This window comes from Mus caroli, unplaced genomic scaffold, assembly GCF_978045245.1.
Source record: "Mus caroli unplaced genomic scaffold, Mus_caroli_1 scaffold_20, whole genome shotgun sequence".
NCBI lineage: Eukaryota > Metazoa > Chordata > Mammalia > Rodentia > Muridae > Mus > Mus caroli.
The window spans coordinates 19585950-19602705 of NW_028227275.1; the positions used below are offsets into that span (position 1 = coordinate 19585950).

The following is a 16756-nucleotide window of genomic DNA, read 5'->3' on the forward strand; positions in this document are numbered from 1 at the left end:
CAGATAGCATTTAGAAGTCCCGGCTCTCAGTCTTTAATTGGGGTGAATCCTCTGGCTTTGTTCTTTTTGACTTTGACGTATTGAGGACTACAGGCCAGCTATTAGGCAATGTGTCTTTCAGCTTGACTTTATCCAGTTGTTCCTCAGGACTGCATCCCATTTTAACTAAGAATTCTAAATAAATCACATGGCTTCCTATTTTGTGTCCCATGAGAAGACACACAATGTCAGTTTGTTCTGGCATTGGTCATTCTAGCTTTGATCCTAGGTACATAGATGTCTGGGGTTTTCTTCTGTGTTGTTAAGTAATTTCTGGGAGATATTTTGAAGCTGTGTGTGTAACCCATTCTTCAGAACTTTGCCCTAGGGCTTCAGAGCCAATGGCTGATTCTTGGTCTCATCTTTTCTTCCCTGTTACTGGTTAGAAGACTCTTGCCTTCTTCTCCATCCTTTGTCCATCTTTAACAGACTTGTGCACTATTGTTTTAGTTGCTGGATTCTAGTTTATTATCATTACTATTGGAGGTTCAGAGTAGAGATTTGGCAGGTAGGAGTCCAGGCTAGCTCATCTTGTGTCCCGTTAACAGGCTCCTTTGAGCATTGGCCATAGGGGTCAATTGTCTTTAGGCCAAGAGGGGAGAGTAGGAATTCTTCTGCCTGGCTCTGGGGTACGATAGGTGGAGTGGTTTTAGAAGGTAGCAGCCAGCAGTGGGGAGAAAGTTAACTATGTGATTTCTGTAACTAAGATTTTGTTGTCTTTGCTACAGTTTTATTATATTTTTTAAATTCAAAGCCCTTTCCCCTAAAATGGCTTTAGTTGGTTTAATTCGTAAAATAGTTGAATGAATTAGAAATTCAGATAGCTACCATGCACGCTTCAACCAGCTAACATGGTGCAGTTAGCCGGCTGAGGCGTTAGCATAGTTAAGACATTATTAACTAAGTAATGGGCTTCCACCCTCCTTTCATCCACATATTGTCTCCTGAATCCCAGGGGTTCATACTGTATTTAGTTACATCTCTCCTCAGTCCCCTTCAGTCTGACGAAGGCCTTTTGTCTGTTTTGGCTTTTTATAACCTTGACTCTTTGGAAAGATCATTGGCTAGTTATTTTGTCTAAAGCTTATTGATTTGGTTGTTTAGTTGTCTGTCTGTCTAGTTTTTGAGACAGAGTTTTACTGTTTTCCTACCTGGCCTGGAACTTACTATGTAGACCAGGCTGGCCCCTAACCCAAAGAGATCATTTAAATGTCTCTGCCCCCTCCAGCTTGCATAGTTTTTATTCATGGTTTTGTTGAGCCTGTGCATTTTTTGGCAAGAATATCACAGGGGGGTGATGTGTCCTCTGAATGTCCCATGGGCTGACACCTCCGTGTGACTTGTTGTCCCTAGCCTTCACATACCACAGTTGTCAGAGAATTTCAACAGGAGTTGAGGCTGTGCATAGAGAGGCCCATCGGCCCAGCCTAGGAGAGCAACTACACACAATCTAACACAAAATGCACACCCCTAGACCCACCCCAGAGATTCTGATTCTGACGACTCAGATTTGGGGTGCACAGAATGAGATCTGCGAGCACTTGCTGTTGGGGTCTCCTAGTGAAAAAGTGTACCCCTTGAGGCCACAGGAGGACTGCCCTTAACTCTAACCTTCACTGAGAGGAGTTGGGGGATGAGCTGGTGACAAGGAGGAGCTATGCTCTGAGGAGGGAGCACTGGGCGGAGTTGGGGAGGAGGATGAGGAGGGTAGGGCCATCCACTCTCTGAGGATGAGGGTTGAGGCAAGGGCTCCTGGCGGATAGTGGGAAGTTTAGGGCAGAGCAGGCAGCACCAAGAGAGACTCAGGCGAGCAGTCCCAGAGAGGCGCTTGTTTGTGCTCCGGCAATGGTGGGGGGAGGGCCATTGAATGATGGGGTCAGGGAGGGTAGGCAACAGGTCAGAGAAGGGTGAACACAGAGATGCACCTTGGAGTTGCCTGTGGTTATCGTTTACAACCCTCACGCCAGACTCAGGGCAAAAATGCCTTACAGTTTAATCTACACTCTTGGTCTTACTCAGCAGTCCCGGAGAAGACGTTAAACCAGCTTTACAGAGAGGCGGAGCCATCTGCAGCGGGGACAGGACAGCTGGCCGCTCAGTGGTTGGCTGAGAGTCCCTGAGTTGTGAGCCTGGGAGCTGTGTTTGTGTGTAGCTTTTAAACTTGACTGGAGCCTGCTGTTCTTCAGATGTTAATAAGGCCGGCTCCTTTCACTCACTCAGCACTACAAAGCACCTGTCAGGGGCTTGCGCTGGGGCCTGGAGGCCACCTGGTTGCCCACTCCACCATTGATCCCGGCCTGTGCACATTTGGGGTAGACCCAAGGAGCCAGCTGGCATAGGGAGGGGGCGTCTGGTCCAGAGGTGGAAGGCAATGAGGAGAGTTGGGAGGTGGGGAGGTAGGTTGCAGGTGGAGGTCAGCTCAGGGACTCAGTGGCTGTGTGTGGGGAGTGACTATTTGGGGGTGGCTATTTTAGAAGATCCTTGATGCAGAATGTTTGTGTGGGGACAGGTCCCAGGTCAGAGAAGGGGGTTAGCGGGAGTACGGCCAGGCCTCAGTGGTGAAGGGACCAGGTGAAGATTGACTCTCATAGAAAATGACAGGGAATTGGAACTGAGTTAGGCTAGACTCCCTCACTCCTACTGGGATTGCTTCCATTAAAAAAAAAAAATTCCCAGACAGAAAGTAACACCTGTCGGTGAGGATGCGTTTTGGTGAGAACATCCAAGGAAGCAGCTGCTGTGCCAAACAGGATGGCAACTTCTCAAAAACTTAAAAATAGAATTACTGGACCCACATAGCGGAACACGCCTTTAATCCCGGCAGTGAGGAGGCAGAGGCTGATGGGTCTCTGTGAGTTCGAAGCCAGCCTGGTCTAAAAGCAAGTTCTAGGATAGTCAGAGTTACATAGTGAGACCTGTTTTTTAAAAAAAAAAAAAAGAGAGAGAGAAGAATAAAGAAATACTGTACATAGTGATTTGAGTGAGAAAGTACCCTATATGCTCATGTAATCCAACAATTGGTTCCCCAGTCAGTGGCACTGACTGGAGGAGCATTATCACTAGGCTTTGAGTATGATATGGAGGTTTTGTCTTGATTCCAACAGCAATGGGGCGGGGTGGGATAGAGGGTTAACTTCAGGACTTACATGAGGATCAAATTGACAGCTTGTAAAGACTCCCCTGGCTGTGGCTTTTTGAACAGACTAGAGAGGAGAGCCAGCCAGGGTGAATGTGGGGAGCCCACTGGCATCTCTACAGGAAGCTGGCACAAGGGTGAAGGCCTGAGGTGGGCCTTGCAGGCAGCTAGACCCACTTGCAGGCAGATTGCCAGACTGGGAGGGCCCCAGGACTCTGGGCAGTGCTGAGGAGGACCAATCTTCCCTAAGCAGCTCTACCTCAGCAGCACCTGACCGTTCACCCAGGGAAGACCTAAGTGTGGCAAGCAGTTCAGGGACATTTACATAATTCCTAGTAAGAGCTTCCCATCACCAGTGCAAGCTTGGCTCACTATGGGAGCGTTCTGGTCCCTAAAGAATGGGGACAGCTGGACCTCCAGGTATTGTGGGGAGCTTGAAACTGGGCTGAGCCTCCTCAAATCTAAGCTACCCAAGGATCCCTTCTGTGTTTTCACAAACTCCCAGATACTGTGAGTATTCCTGCTTCCTGAGAGGGAGGGATCAAGGGTCAAGAAACCCTTCTGGTTTGGTTTTCCGCACATAGCTGTGCTTTGGAGACTTGTCTTCAAAATCTCTTTGCCATTCAGGTTTTTATTTTATTTTTATTTTAGGGCCACATAGGAACTGGCAGAAGTGGGGACGTTTGCTACCAGGGTTGTTGCTTAGGCAAAGCTCTGAGTCTTACCACGGGACTCCAGAGCTTGAAAGTGATCTTAGCTCTGTCTAAGGTCTTACTGCACTGGCTGAGGGGACAGGGTGATGAGACAGGAGGAGGCCAAAAACTTCAGGCTTCCTGGCATGGGGGGCGGGGTGAGGGAGAACTCTAGCCTGGCTTCATCTTTGTCCCATCATCTATTGGCTGTACACCACAGGGCAAGTTGCTTCACTATTCTGTGCCGTTGTAGGAACCAGTAAGGGTAGGGATGGGGCTCAGTCTGAGGCTGAGAGCTGTCCTAGCGGGCATACTGCCTGCTTCTCTGGCTTCAGTGGTCCTGGGTATGTGTCTGTGTCCCAGTAGCATGTCTGTTGGGAGAGGGTCTCCATGGCAACACTCTGGGATTACCTGTTGGAGGAATAGAGGCTCTGATGCTGTGTATTCTAGCAAGAGGCCATGGTTGTCCTGCTAAGGCAAGGGCTTGACAACCCTCGAGAGGTCACACCTCAGGTAAGGCCTATATGATGTTTCTAAGTTGCCACTGCCCTCAGACCTGGAAGGGAGAAGGGTTCTCCCTAGAAAGGGGGCACCTAGCTACAGCCACTGAGAGTGAGGGCACATGGAGCAGGCTGGGGCTGAGACAGGAAACCACTAGCAGGGACTCCTGGAAAAGAGGCTGGACTTGCTTTACCATCATGCCTTGCCTTGCTATCCTGTCTCTTTCAACGTGGAGATGGGTGATGGGGAGGAAGGGAGGAGGAGGGACTGGCTGACGAATGTGTCCCAGTGTCCTCACCATCTCAGTGAGAAGGAAGACAGGCAGGTGCCAGATGTCATCAGAAGTTCCTGTCTGCCTGTCCACCTCCACCTGCTTTCGTGGGGATTCTGTGCTTGGGGATTCCTGAGTTCCATGTTGGCCCTGTCTTGGGTAGACAGGTTCTAGCGTTTGTCTTTCCTCTGTCAGCAGTGTGTTAGGAACACACTATAGCCAGCTGCCTTATAAAACGGCCCTAGGAAGCCTTCCAGAAGTACTTGTGAGAGAGAGTATCTTAGGGAGACAAGCAATATGTATGTGTGTGTGTGTGTGTGTGTGTATGCATGTATGTACGTATGTGTGTATATACATCAGATTGAGAGAAAATATTCTAGAATGCCCATGGGGATTATCCATAATGGTTATTCTTAGTAATATACAGTTTTAATTTTTTTCTTTCTTTTCCAGGACTTAAAGTTCACATCTCCCTAATTTTTATTTTTTAATTAAATATTTTTTATTTAAAAATTTAATAACATTTTTAAATGAAACATTTTGGATACTGCATTGGCTTATAAAACTTAAAGTGCAGAAAGTAAACTGAAAAGATACTAAAGTCACCTGATATTTTACCACTTATCAGTTGTAGCTGTTAATTTACATGTGTTCTCCAGGCTCACCACCCCCCATGCACACATCTGTGCATGTGAGTGAATGTGCACATAGTAGCTCTCATGGAATACAGGGCTGTCTTTTGACCTGCTGCTACATTCTGTGTGGTGGCAGCTCTTTTTCATCAGACAGGTTTGTAGTTCACAGTGTATGTTTGGTTTTCTGAAATTCAATCAAGTGTTGGTTCTATGGCTGACCATTTGAGTTTTATTGTTTACTTTTGCTATGATGTTTCTGTTGCTATGATGAAATAGCATGACCTAGAGGAACTTATAGGAGAGTTTATTTTGGCTTAGGAACCCAGAGGAGTCTATAATGGGAGGAAAGGCATGACAACAGATGGGTGGAGCAGGAAGCATCTCCATCCACACAGATGGAGAGGAGTCAAAGTGGAGCAGGGTGGTGAACTCTTAAAGCCACCTCCAGTGATATACTTCCTCCAGCAAAGCTGCACCCTTGAAAGGTTCCATAACTCCCCAAATAGTGCCACCCACTGGAAACCAAGTGTTCAAAACCCTGAGCCTATGGGGCACATTTTCACTTTACTGCAATTGTTTTAACATCGTTTATCTATAACCAACAGATATGTACCTTTATAATGAGAAAGACAAACCCACCATACAAACTACCTTGTGCTGTGGGGTTTGCAGCTGAAAGTTTTATCATAATGGCTCAAAGGAAGGCTGAAGTACTGCCTTCAGGAGTCAGCTAGCAAGGGTTCCTGAAGGTGCTTCCAGGGTTTGAAGGAAAGTTGTGTTGCAGAAGGTACAGATGAGTGGCCATTCCAGGAAGGAATGTTTAAATAGGAAAGATCAACAAGGCCTGTCATCACATGAAGATGTTCTCACAGCATTGAGGATGAGGAAGGGTCTGGGTTTGGGGCACTTACTGATGGTCTGCCAACTTGGAGCACCACTGAAGCCCCTCAGATTCTACTATAAAAGGAATGAGGATGGGGAATCCCAGACATGGGGCATGAGCCAAATCAACTATTGGCTTGTCAGCTTTGATTGACAGCTTGGGCCCTAAGGGTCACAAGGTCATGACTATGGGTTCTGTCATCTCTCAGCTGTTGTCTTTGGGAGAACATCCAACATCTGAGAACTGCTGTTCCCTTGTCTGTTAGATGGTCACGATAGCAACTTTGGTGAGGACCTAGGTTCTTGGGACCTGTGGAAGCAAATGATACACATAGTTCTTAGGGGAAGCAACTGTAGAGCATTGTCTAGACGGCATACATCTCAGCACACTCCAGAACAAAGGAGACTTGGTTTGAGCTCAGGGTCATACCTGGAACTTGTGGCTACTGTTTGGCTAAGTGAGAAGGAAGCCTTATAGATAAACACTGTGTGTGTGTTTGAGTATGTGTGAGTGTGTGTATGTGTATGAGTGTGTGTATGTGTGTGAATGTGTGTGTGTGTGTGTGTTGGGGTGGGGAATTTAGGTTGACGAGAAGCATGCAGTTTACAGTGACAGTGATCGCGAAGAGGAGTCAGCGTGGCTCCTGTCCCAAGGATGGGTTAGACACTGGCTGGAGAAGACAGTCTGAGTGTGTACTGAGACAGTGAAGAACTTTCCCCTCAGAGTGGCCTGGCTTCCTGAGGCTGAGCAGGGCCTTTCTGGATAGAGACTGAGTAAGCACTAGGAGGCTGGGTGGGAAGGGGCCATATGGTCTCTGAGGTGTGGTCTGTGTCTAGTGTACCAATGAGAGTGGAGACATGAGTCCAGGATCTGTTCTAGTTTCTGGAGATGGGCCAGAGAAGGAAAGAATTGACCTTGGAAGGGAAGACAGAGCTGATGCCCACGATGGTGGGAAGAGAAGCCATAGCATCAGTAGGTCTGACCCCTGGGGATGGAGCAGTAGACTCAGCCTTCTCTACTTGGTTATATTCTCCTGTTAGCCACCCCAGGAAAGTCTATGGGGCCCTGTGTGAGACCTTCACTGGTTTCTAGCTTTTTCTCTGCTTGCACTGGGTTTGCCTGGACCCACAGTCCCCAACTCTCAGGCTGTTTCTCACTCCCCTCAGACACTTGGGCTGACTCAGTGAGCTCTTGCTTGAGTTTGCTTTTCCTTGTCTTTTGGTCCTCAGCTCGAGTATCCTTTCCTCAGGGCTCCTGAACTGCATGGCTCTCCTCTGCTTCTCCTGTCAGAATACGAACCACTGTCATTCATGATGATACTGCGGCTGTCCCCAAGGGCAGCTATGGTCCTTACCTACGTATGCCGGTGTAACACTATGAGGCTGTCACAATTGGTGCCCTTCATTTTGTGGTTGGGAATTCTGAGGTTTGGCTAGGATAACCCTGAGTGGCTCCCATGGCCTACTTCCAGATTCTTTGCTTTGTGATCTGTCTCTCCATCTAGGCTGAGTCCCCAGGGTGAAACCATGCTTGGGGTTTCTGCACACCTCAACAGTGAGCCATGTTTATTGTTCCTGTAGCAGGAGCATGGAATGCTCAAAGGCCCCAGGCTGTTGGGCTTCTTGGTGGGTGGCAGGGTGCAGGGAGAAGTGATGTGCTGGGCTTCACCTCACTGGTGAGGCAAATGGCTTGAGCTGAGCTGGGGATGAGCTGAGCCCTGGGGGTCCCGACCACTCACGCCACTGTTGCCTTCCCCCTTTCTCTCCCAGGGAACTCAATGGCAACAACATCACTCGGATCCACAAGCATGACTTTGCTGGCCTCAAGCAGCTTCGAGTGTTGTGAGTATGGGGTTCCCATCACAGTCTGCCTCTACCCTCACCTCAGCCTTGGGTCTGGAGTTCTGGATGGGAGTTTGAGAGCCATAAGCTAGCATAGGCCTTCTATTGGGGAGTCAAGGGCCTCCTGAGCAGGTGGAGTGGGGTGATGTTGAGTGTCCTGATCTAGAGAGCTTACTGCCTCCCCCATGGCTGAGAAGAATGGGCACGGAGGACTTGGACAGGGCACCTCTTGGCTATTTCTGTCTCTGGGATAAGGGAAGAGCAGGTGGCATGGAGAGTCTATAGGTCTCTGTTCAGTTATGCCTTCTCTGGTGGAACACCATAGGCAGGACCTAAATCTCAGCTAGGCTTTGCTCGGGCTCTGGAGGCTGAGATCCTGGATCAAGGTGTCACAGGTTGGTTCCTGATCAGACATCTGTGCAGTGTGACCTTACATGGCCTGGCTCTGTGAGCATGCAGAGAGGACTCACTAGTCCTTGGGTATCAAGGCCTACCCAGATTACCACATCACTTTAGCCTCGCCCCTAACAGCCCTGCCTCTAAACACATCATACAGGGCATTAGATTTAACATACTGGATGGATGGGTGGAGAACACGCCATCTCCAATGGACTCCTCCTCAGCAGGGCTCCTCAGGCCTTGGTCGAGAGGGTGATGGGGAAGGGGGACAGTAGAAGACAGCTGTGACTTTACTCAGGTGTCTGAGAATGAAGGTCCTGCTGATTGAGGTGGCTGGCCATCAATGGGCCATCTGCTGTACCTGTCAGGCAAAGATACAACAAGATGTGCTCATGTTGGACCCCCATGTCCCCATCCCTCTGTACTCTGCTGATCTTGGGAAACAGAGGCAGCCTTGGCAAACAGGGTTCTGGCTTCAATACCTCAGTTGGATTTGGAAGCCCTGCCCCATCCAGCGGGTAGGACTCATCATCAGCTATCCAGAGTCCCTCACCTCCCACTGTCTGGGTCATAGTAGTACAAGGGTTCTGGACCTCAATTCTTTCAGAATTGTAGACTTCAAAGTTCTGGGGGGTGTCTTTGAAGGAATGGGGGGGACCTTGTGGACAATCCTCCTTGGTGTTAGGGGTGATGAATTACTGGAGTCTTTGCTGCTCTAGAACCAACTCACATTGACCAAAGCTTTCCTCTTTCTGGTCTGGTGGTGGTGGTGGTGGTGGTGGTGGTGGTGGTGGTGGTGGTGGTGTCTTCCTCCCTGCCTAGCATTCTTCTCTAAGGCTTTCGGCAGAGAGAAAAGTGTACCACCCTGCTCAAACCCTGCCCGAAGCCCATGCTTGGGGTTTCGATCTTTTTGGGTGTGGAGAGGGGAGAACACGGGAGGAAAGTGCTTCAGTACCTCCAGGATGACCACTCAGCTTCCCATCTCTTGGTGATACCCACCAGTCAGATCCTATGAAGCAGAGCATGTTGGGAAGGGGTGGGTGAAGATGCAGAGTCCCATGGAGCCAGGTGGTTGGTTGTCCCGGGCACCCCACTCCTTTCTTCAGCAGACAGGCCTAGGCAGAATGTGATGCAGACAGTGGGGGTGTTGTCTGGCCACTGAGGCATATATTTGTGGACTCTGCCCAGTTGGTATGGCTTTTTACTGCCATGTTGGCTATGTCTCTTAGATGTATGCTCTGGACCAAAGCATACAGTGTACCCACTAGCACCTTCTTCAAGTATAACTGTGACCATTGGCACTGTGCCGCTCTGCAAGGCAGGGCTTGCTGAGGGACCTGAGTTGGGGAAATTTGTGAAGTTGTGACCATTTCAGCTGATCTATGTAGGACCTGGGCATGGCTCTCTCTGCCCCTTCATCTTGCCCCCTCCCCCGTCCCCCAGCCCACATTGCCCTGGCAAAGTTCGTTGGGGTTCTTCCCTTTTCCAGTGGTTCCTAGGAACCCTTGTTTAGCATCCTGTAGCTATTCTGTCTCTTTGCCTCCCAGGCAGCTGATGGAGAACCAGATCGGAGCTGTGGAACGCGGAGCTTTTGATGACATGAAGGAATTAGAGCGCCTGTGAGTATGGGGAGGGTACGGGGGTTGACAGAGAGGGCATCAGCGGGCTGATCTAAGATCTGGGGGTGCTTAGGGAGGGGACCCCAGCCTCACCCTGCCTGAGAGTATATCGTGAGATGGTAATCAAGAGAAAAATGGAAAACCAACATCTTTTCCCACCCTCTGGGCAGGCCTGCTGCTTGCCCCTAAAAACATGTGGAGGCAAAGGTCACACCACTGGAATTCCTTCCGTGTACCTCTCCTGAGGTATGGGTGCCATTCATTGATTGATGTGTTCATAAACGAAGTCATTGCTCCTGAGGGAGAGCCAGGGGGGAGCGTCCCCCCATCCGAGGCTCCCCCCTCACCTGAGGCTCCCTCCCCTCACCTGAGGCTTGCTGTCTTAGGCACAGAAGCACAGCACAGCGGTGAGGAAGTGGAGGAGCACTCAGAGCTCAGGGTCTGTGTGGCTTGCTCCTGAGTGGAGCTTTCAGTTTTGAAACTGGGTCTTGGCAAACTGTCTACATCTCACCTTGGTGATCATGAAAAGGAAAAAGGATCTGGTGGGTGAGGACGGGGGTTAGTTCATGTCTCTTTATGGTGGTCGCCTATCTGGTCCAGCAAAAATGGTTTGGATGCAGATGTTAAGTGGGAGAGTCCCAAAGTTCATGTTCTTTGACCAGAAAGGTCATTTCATGCCAAGGATCTGACCAAAATAATGGCTAGAAATTCATATTTCTGTATGTATTTTGCAAATTATCACAATTTTAGAAATAGCCATTTGGGTGGCTAATAAGAGATGGTCAAAACTGAAACACCATCGATATCACTGGGGTGTGATCACAGCACGAACGAGGCAGGAAAGACAGGAAGTGAAGACTCTGTGTGTGTGTGTGTGTGTGTGTGTGTGTGTGTGTGTGTGTGTGTGTGTGTGTAGAGAGAGAGACAGATAGACAGACAGAGACAGAGAGAGACACAGAAAGAGAGACAGACAGAGACAGAGACAGAGACAGGGAAAGACACAGAGACAGAAGCAGACACAGAGAGGGGGAGGGGAGGAGGAGGGGGAGGAGGAGAGGACAGACAGACAGACAAGCAAGCACACAGTAGTAGAGGAGAAAAGGTGAGCATATACCAAGAGATGAGACAACGAGGCTACTTCAGCTTTGTGTTCTTTCTTTCTTTCTTTCTTTCTTTCTTTCTTTCTCTCTCTCTCTCTCTCTCTCTCTCTCTCTCTCTCTCTCTCTCTCTCTCTCTCTCTCTCTCTCTCTCTTTCTCTCTCTCTCTCTCCCTCCCTGCCCCCCTCTATCTCCCCTCTATCCCCCTCTATCCCCCCCCCCCCCGCTTGATGCTATCACAATGAATTTCTATAGCAATTACTGAGCCTATTCTGCTGCCAGATGCTCTGTGGAGCCCTTGGCCCTGTGGTATGCCACCTAACCCTGAGATAACTCTACCGCAAGCAGCGGTCCACAGATGAGGTGTGTAGACCTAGGTATCTAGAGGCTAAGCCACAAGTGCAGAGGAGGAGGTTAGATTATTTTGCCTTCAAGGCTTAGACTACTAATGAGTCGGACCTAATTAATCTCTCTCATTTTTAGGTTAAAGAAAACAAAGCATTAAACCAATAGAAAGGGGCGTGTTTGTCTCATTGTCTTTTTGCAGCTCAGAAGCCTCTCCCCTCCCCCCAGGCCTTAAACTGAGCAGTCAGCCATCCAGGGCTAGGCCAGATGTTCATTTCTGTGTTCGCTTTCTTTATAACTCTTACAATAAGATACCTGGCTCTGCTGGGCTGACTTGGACCTACTCCATTCCACCTCCCCTCTGTTTTTTTCCAGGCCTTGGAGAAGAGGAGGTGGGAGGTGGGGGTCTAGGCTTGAGGAGGCATGGCCTGAGAGGAGGTGGAAGGGGTCTAAGCTTGAGGAGGCATGACCTGGAGAGAGGTGGGAGAGGTCTAGGCTTGAGGAGGCATGGCCTGTTGTACCTGCAGCTGCCACCTGAGGCTCAGCAGGGGCTTCCTTTCCCAGTTACTGACTTGTCTCTGCAGACCTTGTCCCTTCTGTCTGCTTTCAGCCCTGGGCTGGGTCACCTCAGGGTGTCAGGTATGCACAGTGAGCAGCCAGTGCAGTGGCCAGATATCTGCTCCGGTTTGTGGGAGACCAGGGGGATCTGTTTGTGAAAGCGGGTGGGAGTGGGGAGTCAGAATAGAAACACTCAGTCTGTGAATATAGCGTTTTCAATTAAAATGGAAATGCACATTTATTGGCCCCTTTCCCAGCCTCACCCCGAAGAATTCGTCTATTCCTTTTGGTATGAGATAGTGGCTGGCGTTTTCTATGGCTTTATTCATCCAAACTACACACATAAACCTTGTGTGATTTTTTTTTTAATTTGGGTTTCTTGAAGGTAGAATGAGATTTTTTTTTCCAGCACCTTGGAAGCAATTTGGGTGGAGAATTAAATCTTTTTACTGAATTCAACAGCTCTTCAGTTGGCAGCTTTCCTTTTTTTTTTTTCCTTTCTAAGATCTCTCCAAAGCAGCCAACATAATTTTCATATAGATGACTCTCTTCCCAGTGGCATTTCATTTATTTGTGAATGAAATTGATTGAATTGTGTAACCCTATTTGTAAGTACCTGTGGTGTAAACAAGGTTGAGAGCAGACATAACTGCTCCTCTCACAAGCAGTTAGGAAAAGCAGATACAGAGGCAGGAGTGTGAAGCCCTGCTGGTCACAGGTCTAAGACTGGGCTAGCCTGCTGGACAGAGGTCACAGAGCATGCTCAGTTGCCCGGGCAGTCAGTTACGGGGGGCATGTGAGCTGGGGTGGGAGATGCGGAAGGGCAAGCCTCAGAAGCCTGCACGGCTTAGCTCAGGTTAATCTCTTCCCATCTTGGCATCACAATCTGCCTCAACTCTCAAGAGGGCAACTCCATGATGTCAGCAAGCTAACCTTGGGCACCTGGTAAGAGCCAAGCTATATGGCAAGCTAGATGGTGGCATCAAACATTTCCCAGTGGGTTGCTGCAGGGAGGAAGCTGTGTGCTCGGATGAGAGTGTTGTTGTCACCTTTGAGAGAAGGAAGCCCATACTTTACTCTGCTTCCATCCTATGAGGTGACATCTAGAAGCATCTGCCCTGGTGCACAGAGTTGAGAAAGACAAAGAGTGGCAGGAGCCCTCGGCTGCTCTCTTCTCTCTGAGCTATCCGTGTGTCTCTTATGTGAGGTTCACTCCTTGAGTGTTCTTTGATTTTTTTTCCACTTTAAATTAGTTGTTGAATTCCCTTCTCTTCCCCCTTCTTAATGTTTTCAAAAAATGAAGGCAGAAAAATGAGAAAGTCTTGGGGGAAAACAAAACAAAACTAAACCTAGCATTACGAGGCAGTGTAAATACTGGATTAATTTATTGGTCTGGGGATAGGGGCTGGGAGAGATCTGATGTCTGCTCTTGTTGCTTTAAGGCTTACATAGGTAGTCCCTTTTCTTCCAAGGCAATGTAATGCTTCCCTAGGAACCTGCCTTTTAAAGTCAATTTCTTCCCGTTGGTCTCCTAAAGCTGTAAATCTGGTGTCTGTCCTGTGCTGGGACATGACAGCTCCCAGTGCGGTGACAAAGGCCATTCTCACATATCAGATGCAAGATCAGAGGAGCTAACCTCCCTCCCATGAGGTCCTGCGTGATGTGTGGAGTTCAGGCTCTTCCCCTCCCACCAGAAGAAGTTGTTGTTATTGCTTTTTCCTGAGCTGGCTTTTCACAGTCAGTGAGAAGAAAACCTGGGTGGCCTGTGCGTAGCACACTGTGCTGATGCCTTGTAGGAGACTTGCAAAACTCTCTCTCTCTCTCTCTCTCTCTCTCTCTCTCTCTCTCTCTCTCTCTCTCTCTCTCTCTCTCTCTCCCTCCCTCCCTCCCTCTCCCCCTCCCCCTCCCCCTCCCTCTCCTACTCCCTCTCCCCCTTCCCCTCCTTCTCCCTCTCGTTTCTCAAAAGTAATAAGAAATCTTCCGGGGCTGGAGAGATGGTTCAGTGGCTAAGAACACTGACTGCTCTTCCGAAGGTCCTGAGTTCAAATCCCAGCAACCACATGGTGGCTCACAACCATCCATAATGAGATCTGATGCCCTCCTCTGGTGTGTCTGAAGACAGCTACAGTATACTTAGATATAATAATAAATAAATCTTAAAAAAAAGAACACAATAAAAAAGAAATCTTCCCACTCTTCCCACAGCAGATGTAAATCCTTTCTGTGATCTCTGTCTTCCTGTCAGGCAGATTCCAGACCCAGACTTTTGGCTCCTGCCTGTGTGTAGGTAGGGTGATGCTCTCATCTGCTCCTAGAACAGTGGTTCTCAGCCTGTGGGCTGTGACCTCTTTGGGGATAACCGGCCCTTGTATATCAAATATCCTGCATATCAGATATTTACATTGTGTTCATAACAGTAGCAAAATTCCAGTTATGAAATAGCAACAAAGTAATTGTTCAGCCAGGTGGCACCAAGGTGTGGGGAGCTGCATTAAAGGCTCATGGCAGTAGGAGGTGGAGAGCCACTGCCCTAGAAGAATAAAAACTCTGAAAGCACCACCTTGGCATTAGAAATAAACATGGCTGGGGTAGAGCTCAATTTTCTAGCACTTTCCTCACGTGCATGAGGCCTGGGTTTACTTCTCAGCACTGAAATAAAATCTCTGTTTGGCCAGGGAAAAAAGCTGTCTGGAAAGGGGCATGCTGGAGTTTGAGTGTCTTTTTTTCTCTTAATTTGAGGTTTTCTCCTATTTTGATTTATTTATATATTTGTTTGCTGTTTTGAGGCAGGATCTCTCTGTTAGCCTTGGCTGTCCTAGAACTCACTATGCAGACCAGGCTGACCTTGAACTCACAGAGATTTGTCTGCTTCTACCTCCAGAGGGCTGGGATTAAATGACGTCTGTGCCACCACATCCAATGCAGAGTTTTTATTTTTTTTAAAGCATCCATTATCTATCTATCTATCTATCTATCTATCTATCTATCTATCTGTCTGTCTGTCTGTCTGTCTGTCTGTCTGTCTGTCTGTCTGTCTGTCTGTCTGTCTGTCTGTCTGTCTGTCTATCTACCTATCCACTATCATCTATCAATCATCTATCTATCTATCTATCTATCTATCTATCTATCTATCTATCTATCTATCTATCATCTATCTATCTATCTATCATCTATCTATCTATCATCTATCTGTCATCTATCTATCTATCTATCTATCATCTATCTCTCTCTCTATCTATCATCTATCTATATATGTATCATCTATCTATAATATATCTATCATCTATCTATAATATATCTATCATCTATCTATAATATATCTATCATCTATCTATAATATATCTATCATCTATCTATAATATATCTATCATCTATCTATATATGTATCATCTATCTATAATATATCTATCATCTATCTATAATATATCTATCATCTATCTATAATATATGTATCATCTATCTATAATATATCTATCATCTATCTATAATATATCTATCATCTATCTATAATATATCTATCATCTATCTATAATATATCTATCATCTATCTATAATATATCTATCATCTATCTCTTTATTTATAATCTATCACCTATCTATATATCATCTATCTATTTATAATCTATCACCTGTCTATATACCTATCATCTATTTCTCTCTATTTCTCTATCATCCATCTATAATCTATCTATCTATCTATCTATCTATCTATCTATCTATCTATCTATCAACCTATCTAAGTTCACCCTACTTTTGAGATATGGTCTCAGCCTGTCTCAGGTTGTCCCGGAACTCATTATTCAGGCTTGCCCATCTTCAAGCTCAGAATGACCTTCCTGCTTCAGCATCCCATGTGCTGGGGTTAAAGGCATGCATCCCCGTGCTTATCCGAAAGCATTCAGTTTTAGTAGAAGTTATTTTTCACTTAAAAAGAACCAGAGCAAACAATAAAATGAAATAAAATAAAACAACAAAAAGAAACAAAAGAAAAACCCAGCCAGCCAGTCAAATGCCAACGCTGCCTGGGCAAGCATGGATGAAGCATTTAGGTACCAGGATGTTGAGCAGCCCTACCTCATTAGGAGTTAGCTCACATTTCATAGAGTCAAGGATCCAACTCACAGCTGGGATTGTCTTGGGATCAGCTCTTGGTGGATCATGAAGGGGATGATGGGAAACAAAGGAGAAAGGATGCTGTAGCGTTTAGTTGAGGGTCTCCTCCTCCTCGGTGCTGTATGGCCGAGTGGCCACTCACAGATGAGTCGAGCCTTAGAGAAGATGCTTCCCTGGGGGGCTCTACTCTGGTCCTCCGGGGATTCCGGTCCAGGTCCTAATGACTTGGAATGCAGTTCTTTCTGAGTGTCCTCTGCCATCACCTGACGCTTAGGTGACTCTCTCCTTTTACCTTTTCCAGACGACTGAACCGCAACCAGCTACAAGTGTTGCCTGAACTACTGTTCCAGAACAACCAGGCTCTATCCAGATTGTGAGTTACACACGTGGGTTGCTACCCACCCTGTGTGGGGTGTGTGTGTGTGTGTGTGTGTGTGTGTGTGTGAGAGTGATGGAGTCATTGGCTCTGACTCTGACCTTGGTTGGCCTCATGCTCCCTACTGGCACGAGAGGATCTGGGTATCACGGCCGAGACCTTTCCATCGGAGTCTGTGTGCGAACTTCTCCAGGCAAGAGCTTGAAAGAATCCTAGTACATCCAGTTGCACACGCTGCTGCGGGTGGCAGG

General features: G+C 47.6%; 1 protein-coding gene across 1 annotated transcript in view; it reads left to right on the forward strand.

The window, feature by feature from the left end:
• Nucleotides 1-16756, forward strand: part of Slit1 (slit guidance ligand 1) — a 145550-nt gene that overhangs the window by 6546 nt on the left and 122248 nt on the right. Inside the window, exons 2-4 of the mRNA XM_021151346.2 lie at nt 7927-7998; nt 9945-10016; nt 16431-16502. Coding sequence (XP_021007005.1) covers nt 7927-7998; nt 9945-10016; nt 16431-16502 — 216 coding nt within the window. The remainder of the gene's footprint in view (nt 1-7926; nt 7999-9944; nt 10017-16430; nt 16503-16756) is intronic.